This window comes from Tyto alba, unplaced genomic scaffold, assembly GCF_018691265.1.
Source record: "Tyto alba isolate M040663 unplaced genomic scaffold, T.alba_DEE_v4.0 Super-Scaffold_46, whole genome shotgun sequence".
In the NCBI taxonomy this organism is placed as follows: Eukaryota; Metazoa; Chordata; class Aves; order Strigiformes; family Tytonidae; genus Tyto; species Tyto alba.
In genome coordinates this window covers 6,221,390-6,229,322 of record NW_024881322.1, presented here as the reverse complement: position 1 = coordinate 6,229,322, position 7,933 = coordinate 6,221,390, and the positions used below count along the sequence as shown (strand labels likewise).

At 42.4% G+C, this 7,933-nt stretch overlaps 1 protein-coding gene across 1 annotated transcript; it reads left to right on the top strand.

Moving 5' to 3' along the window:
* Nucleotides 1-331: 331 nt before the first annotated feature.
* LOC104359350 (C-C chemokine receptor type 4) lies at nt 332-6,230 on the top strand. Its single transcript, XM_009965089.3, has 4 exons — nt 332-349; nt 703-739; nt 3,095-3,321; nt 4,549-6,230. The coding sequence occupies exon 4, from the start codon at nt 4,565-4,567 to the stop codon at nt 5,639-5,641; it is 1,077 nt and encodes a 358-aa protein (XP_009963391.1). The 5' UTR covers nt 332-349; nt 703-739; nt 3,095-3,321; nt 4,549-4,564; the 3' UTR covers nt 5,642-6,230.
* The last annotated feature ends 1,703 nt before the right edge of the window (nt 6,231-7,933 follow it).

The following is a 7,933-nucleotide window of genomic DNA, read 5'->3' as shown; positions in this document are numbered from 1 at the left end:
GTGATATCTCACAGCCTAGCTAGTGGATTAGATGGACGTCTATCTCTAGTCCTTCCTTAGGCAAGACTTCTATGCATCCTGTACAGCGGGAAGTTAATGATAACACTTTCCCTAAAAGGTGGGAGTGGCTGAAATCATCTTTTGATGAGAAGCAAGGTTTTTCATTGTTTGGGTTGTTCTGCTTTTTGCTTTTATTAAGTTCCCTTCTTTTGGTTTTAATACACCCTCCCCCCATCCCGTATAAAAGGTTAATCTCCTCCCAGTCAGGCTAATCAGGTTCAGTCCACCTCTCTGCACTCTTGTGATTTATTTGGTCAGTGCCACAGACCTGATACCATCTAGTAAAGAGGTAAGACTTCTTTCTTCTCCCCTTCCCCTGCCAACCTGTTAGTTTCACAGCAGTATCCTCTACATTTCACTGAGATCCCCTCCCCCTTTCCTCTTAACTTCACAGTCTCCTGCCATCCCCCTTTTGTTAATCTCTGTCAGCTTCTTCTTCTCCAAGGAGAAGCTGAAAAAGGACACTGCCACGGTAGAAAGGGACCTCAGAGCTCCCCTACTATGGACTACAGTTACATGTACTCCCTTTCACTCTTCTTTCTCTCCAAGCCCTTTCAGGACCTTCACCCACAACACCTTTCATCCATTTTCTGCATTGTCTCATTTGCTCAGAGATTTTTTTTTTTTTTGTCCTCTCTGCAGTTTTGCTTGCAGGATCTTCCAGGGACTCAGTCCATTGGTAGGCCACCAGAAGGTGTCTCAGGGTTCATTTTTATCCTCTTGATTTTCATGAACTGGCAGATATTTTTTTCAGCTTCATTTTCTGGAGTTCATGCTTCCTAAGTTTTTATTGCCTATAGTCACAATCATTCTTTGCCTTCTGTGGCCGAGCATTCCTCTTTCAGCAGATATGCTCTTGCTCAGTCTCCTTATACAGACAGACCTTCCCCTTTGCTGATGCAGCATGAAACACCTTGGTATGGCAGGCTTCTGAAACACAACTGCTACTTTACAAAACGGTGTGGTCCAGCCATTCCTCTCCAACCTACTACAGCCACACACACGTGCCTCGACAAGGAGATTTTGCTGCCCTACTCCTCCTGTGGTAGCAGCCCAGCTTTCCACCCAAGGCAGTCAGCAGGTACAAAAAGCTGCTTAGGAAGCATTCACTGCTTGAGTCTTCCAAGGAAGGACTAGGCAAAAGGCAATATGTCAGATAGGTCCTTTCTTCAATATGAGTTGTGCTAAACTGGCATTCATATGGCTGCAGACTTGGTCCCTGCTAACAGTATGACAGACAGGTTGACAGACCTCAAAAGGTTGCTGATGATGGGAAATCATCCCTTAACCAAGAAGGGTTCTTACAGAGTAGAAGATAGATTGAATCTGGATTCAACTCTATTCACTACTTCATCTGGAAATCAAGAAAACTCACTACTGATGAACTTCAAAAGAAATATCTAAGTTTGATGGAGTAGAAAATGCATGGGACAAGACAAGCACGGTGGTTTATTGAGGCAAAACTAAGAAAGAACAATGCCCACGGAGCAAGGGGTGTTTTTTTCCTGAAAAGCAGGTGCTTAAAGAAAGATTTTGTGTCACTGCTATTGTGGGTGAAGAGCTGAACTTGTGCCACCAGTGCAACAACGTGTCAAAGAGATTAACAAGGCCCTTACACGGACAAAAGAGCAGCAAAAAGAACATCATCTAGTTTCTGTGAGCAGAGATGATGAAACTGGTACCAGTGTTGCTTGCTCATCTGATGTTCACATCTGTAAAGGACTGCTAATAAACTGAAGAGGTACATTATCCACAGAGCAGTAACCTGCTGTGGAGGAACATCTCCCAGTGACAGATTTAAAAAGTCTCCACAGGTGTGGCTTGCGAAAGATGACTGAGAAGCTACTTCCTGTACGATTGTTTTATTCTGGTGAAGCATGAAACCAGTAGATCCCACATCTCATGCTGTCTTCACATCAAGTTCTTCTGGAAGAAACACTTCAGCCAAATGTAAGTTATTGGGCAGAGTAACAGTGTCGGAGGTATATGGGATAGCAGCAAAGAGCATAACTGCACAAAGGCTATAACACCTGTGTCCGGAATAACACCAGAGGTTGAACTAGAAGACACGTAATCTCTGCTGGACTGAGATCTATGATTCTTCCTACCTTCCCAACCACCTCCTGTAGCCTTCTTGTTTCTGTTTCTCATTGTGTCTCTTCAGTATCTCCTGCTAACAAGCAAGCAGCCTCCCCTATTGAGAAATTGCTTTTACTTCTGCTTGGCTGGCCTTTTCTGGGACACAGAGGGGAGCAGCACTTGCCAGCTGCTGGCACAGCTGTTCTGCTGGTGGGACTCAAAACCATCCCATTTGACTAGCACACGTCCTCTGTGCGCTCTTCTCCCTTCCCAGGATCCACCAAAAGACAGACAGGGCCCACTGCACTCCTAGGAGAAATTCATAGAAGCTGCAAAGCTCCCAGCTGTGACAGCCACCAGAGTAAACCTCAGCACCCTCTGCCCTTACACCACACATGCATGCGTGCACACATCCTGCTGCTTCTTTGATATTTTGACCACTGTCACTGTTTGTGCCAGGTCAGTGGTAGGAGGTAGATCTGATGTATATAAAACCTGCTACAAGAGACATCAAGCAGAAAGGTAGTGTGAATTAACATGCCTTCGTTTCTTTTCTTAGCAAGATAAGCAGCAGTTAGGAAGATCAAACAATGAATAGAAGGACCCTTCCCTACACTAAATCTATACAGCTCTTTTTTTTCTACAATTATATAGCATAACTTGCAAAATTAGTTACCAGGCAGAGAGGGACTAGAAACCCACCTTCCACACACCCACCACATGCCTTCCTCTGCTCACTACAGATGATCCCTTGATTATTTTTTTTTCTGAGATCGAGATGCATTTCACAACCCATAGGAAAGAACAAGGTTTCTATTGAATGAGAGCTGCTGAGTGACATCTATTTTAATGATTACTGGATAAGATAAAACTGCCTTAACTCAGCAATCAGGCCCTCAGTGGAAATTCTGCATTTCCTTACACATTATAAGATGTGTTTAATTTTATTTCCAAGTTTAAGGGACCATCTCTGATTGAGGAGAGAAACATTTGTGATACAATCTGTAAGGAAGTACGAAGTTTCCGTTAAGAGACACAGCTACATCTGCTTTCTGCAGCTGCTAGATATCACTGTGTAGGCAGCACCTCCCTGACAGAGTTACCTGGTGAGAAGCAAGTGATTCTGCACCCTTAAAGCAAAGAAGCTCCTTCACAACATCTGAGAAGAAAGGAGGAGAAAAGGTAAAATTCACAAAATGCAGTTGCTGAAACAGTTGTGTATCATGTATGCTCATCATCTTTGTGACTGTAATGCTTTTTCATTTACCTTTCATTGCTGCTCAGGTAAGTTTTAAAGCAGTTATAAGAACTCCTGCATCATCAGAAGTGGGTGTATGTCTGTTCTGTGAGCATATGTTTTCAGTTTTAAATATTTAAGTATATTATGTTGAACCTAGATTAGATTCAGGTGTGTCTAGGTGCAGTTGTTGCAAAGCTGTCATCTCTAGACCAGTGACAACAAACGGTTTCATCCCTGTGACTTTTAATTCAGAATAAATTCCTTGTAATTTAGTCTGTAATTCCAGATTAAATAATGGATCAGAACTGCAGGCTGGAGAGGTGTCATGCCTGGGACTACACACCGTAAGGGTCAGGTTAATGATAGTCAATGTTCATTGTTATGTAGCAGCAACGTACAGTGCAAAGACAAATAAAGCAATGATACTCACTTTTATTTTTACAAATGGAAAGCAGAAGACAAAATGGAAGGACATAACTCAGTCTTATACAAATTCTGGTACGTTAGGCTAAAAAAATGACATGCTGTGATGTAACACACAGAAAAATGCATCAGCAAAATATTTGCACTGTGTCCAAGTTACTTACCTCAAAGTAATATCACTTAAAACTCTGTCTCTGCCTATTAGAAAAGAACATACAAACAAAAATGACAGATTCCTGTTATTCATCTAGCCACTGAAGAGACCACTTACTGAAAACTCATGCCAGTTTTCAGTAAGCATAGAAGGTCAGATGCATTTTTATTACTGTCGTCTTCTGGTGTTGTTTGCCTGATTGGAAAGGTTTGTGAAATCCTGAACTGCTATGAATCATGGCTTTGCTTTTTACTTCATTCCACACAGGATTTATCCCTCTCCGATTTGATATCTGTGGTCTATATCTTTCATTCCTAATCACTTTCCTTGCTGCTATTTGAACAGCATTCTGTGTGCTTGACATCCAAGTTGCGTGGTTTTGCAAGGACTACGCACACGCATGTTAAGGACAGTACATTTTGCAAGGGTGCATATGCATCCCATAATGCTTAAATAGTGTTTGAGAACCTGTAACGAGAAGTGCGCGGGAACTGCAAGTCAGTCACTGCTCGTGATTCAAGCTCGTGGAGTAACCACACGGTCTTCACACACTGAAAGAGCCACTGACATTTCTGTACTCTTTCCTTCTCAGGAACTGGGGGAAAAACATGAGTTCTTCAAGTACAGAGTCCTCTGAAGTTGAACTCTCAACCTTTTATGACTATTACGATAATTACAACGATGCTCCAAAGCCATGCAGTAAGGAAAATGTCAAGAGGTTTGCAGCCTCCTTCCTACCTGTTCTGTACACCCTAGTCTTCCTGGTTGGGCTCATGGGGAACGTTCTGGTCATTGTGGTCCTCTTCAAATACAAGAGGCTGAAGAGCATGACTGATGTGTACCTGCTAAACCTCGCCATCTCAGATTTGCTCTTTGTTTTATCCTTGCCGTTCTGGTCTTATTTCACGATAGACCAATGGGTTTTTGGAACTCCCTGGTGTAAAATAATTTCGTGGATCTACCTGGTTGGGTTTTACAGTGGGATATTTTTTATTATGCTTATGAGCATAGACAGATACCTGGCAGTTGTTCGTGCAGTGTTTTCCTTGAAAGCAAGGACTGCCTTCCACGGCTTGATTACTAGCCTTGTTGTATGGCTAGTAGCACTTTCAGCCTCAGTTCCAGAACTTGTATTTAGAGAATCTTTTAGCGAACATAATTATACTACCTGCAAGCCGAGATATCCAGGCAATTTTACGACATGGAAACTTTTTTCCACTTTGGAAATCAACATTTTAGGGCTCCTAATCCCTTCTATAGTTATGATATTTTGCTACTTCATGATCATTAAAACATTAGTTCACTGCAGAAATGAGAAAAAGAATAAGGCTGTGAGGATGATCTTTGCTGTCATGATTGTGTTTTTCTTCTTTTGGACCCCTTACAACATCGTCGTTTTCTTACAACTGCTCGAATTTACGGGAGTCATTAGAAGCTGTCACATGAGCAGGAATCTGGACTATGCTTTCCAGGTAACGGAAATCCTCGGCCTTTTTCACTGTTGCCTCAATCCAGTCATCTACTTCTTCATGGGGGAAAAATTTAAGAAGTACCTGAAGATGCTTTTTATGAACTGGCACTTACCTGGAGATATTTGCAAGTGGTGTGGAGTTCACATCACTTACCACACTGAATCTACCAATTCACTTCACACTCAGTCTACGGGGGATCAAGACGCTCTGTAATGTGTTTCAGACCAGTCACTGAACTCACCAGCAAGCAAACTAACAAAAGCAGGAACTTTGAAAAGCCAAGCAAATGCACATGCATTTAACAAGCTAGTGCTGGATAATTAATTACTTCTGCTTTTATTTCTGCCTTTAGATTTTCTGAATATTGTGACAGAAAGTGTCCTAGATGTGAAACGTGGGAGATGGACATGCCAGTTTTATCTGCGGTGATTACAAATCACTGCTCAGATATAACAGCAGCCCCAGCTCTCCACAACGCACTGTGCATGGAGGGGCAGAGGAGACACAGCCACTTGTCATCAGCACATGCAGTTGGAAAATATATTCATTTATTCAAGAAGGATGGTTATTACCATATTTTCTTATTCTACAGTTGATCTGTGTAGGACTTGCTCGCTCTGACTCTTAGCACGCTATTAACGGTGCCTGCTACTGTTACGTGTTTCATCTCTGGGAGGGGATACACCCTCTGTCATTAAGAAAAAGGACACAAAATATATTCTTTATGTGCATAAAGACGCAAAAGCAAGTGCATTACCTTGTGTTACAGACAGGTTTCCTCCTACGTATCCAAGTTGCCACATATGCCTGTGTGCAGATACACATATAGGCATTTTGAATTACTTTATGACTGTAATTCAGGATAGCCTTTCTGTATTTTAATTAACACAGAAAATGTTTAAAATATTTTAGAATGAAAGTGTTTTTTAAAAAACTATTTTTCTAGCATGTATGAATAAATTTGAAGCATCTTGGTTAAAAGTATATCTCAAAGTGAAAGTTTTTGTTCCAAAAGTACTTAACTCAAAGACGCAATTTTCATTCATTGGAGATGTATCTGGCCAAACAAAAGAAAGTAAAAACAGAGATTTTGCAGAAACGGTCTGTCATAACTTCAAAACCGCACAAAGAATTCTAGCATTTGATAACAGCAAAATGCAAAGAGTATGATTCTCCAGTAGCCACTCACAGACCTACATGATGTTAATCAGAGATCTGGAACAGGAAGGAAACTCACAGAGCAATGTTAATATTATTTTTGTGCCCAAATCTGAAGAGAGGCAAAAAAAAAATCAGTAATGTGGCAGCAGGCAAAGCATTGAAAAATACATATTGGAAGATATTTCTGGTGTGTCTTTTTGATGGGTGACAACCATTCAGCAGGAACACCCTTATTTTTCTTAGGCTGTCAATAACAGAGTGCCGCCTCAGCATTCAGGCATGGCTGCAAGGGGCAGACAAGACATTAAAATGCACCAGGGAAGGGCTGGAGAAGAAATGTAAGAATATTGTAGTTTCATTGGTCTCATCACCCTAAATAAGAAACTTAAGTGGAAGCTCACCTCCATGCAACCTCTCTCATGATACACTATGGAAAATAAAAAGCAGCACACATACTCATGCGCACACGTACCCATCATAACTAATTCTGGGAATGCATTACCATCAGCAGTTCGCTGAGGCTGACAAACAAGGATCTGCCTTAATGCAGATAATGAAAATAGCTGTGGAAGACACTATTTGCAGTAAGAAAGTGTCTTCCTTCCCAAGAAAAAGACTATAAATTCTCACTACTCAAAGCCTTACAGACCACTGAGTAAATCAACTGGGAAAAACTGATGCAAGGGGTGGGTTAAGCCATCCATTACTTATTTTGAAAAGGAAGAGGAGGACAAATTGCAAGCATCAGGTGCCTCAAAGTTTCACAGATGTCACTGAACACATCACTCCCAAGCCAGCACGGCACATTGTCCTCACAGATGTGATACTGATGGTGCAAACACTGTGAGCTGCTGAGCTGTTCATCAGTCAAGTGCACAGACTAACCTGGAAGCCAGACAGCACACCGCAGTCACTTCTTTGTCCCACTCTGTGATTCTTCTGGTCAGTAAGAATAAACGGGTCTTTTTGAGAAACCCTGCTTTCCAAACCAAAGGAAGGGCTGCCTGTGCTGGCCTGGCAAAAATGATGGTCAGCAAGCAAAACGCAAGCTGTAGGCTCTTCACGACTGTGAGATGAGAGGTCCAGGGAGAAGAGTGGTGCTGAGGAACGGCACCGGGCTGGCCAGCAGCTCGCAGGCTGGTCCAGCTCTGGGCACACACCCTGTGGTGGGAGAGGAGGCTGAGTCTGCTCATGTGTAGAATTAACGGGCCGCACCCCGCGGCCGCGCAGCACTGCCACAGATGGAGCTAACGTAAAGCCCCTTTTCCACACAAAACTCAAAGGTGCATCACATTGCTGCTCAGCTTTTTTTCCACCCCCAGCCTGTGCACGTGTGCAGAGGGT

Excerpts from the sequence above, each read along its gene's own strand:
- LOC104359350 (XM_009965089.3), top strand. The coding sequence starts at position 4,565 with ATGAGTTCTTCAAGTACAGAGTCCTCTGAAGTTGAACTCTCAACCTTT.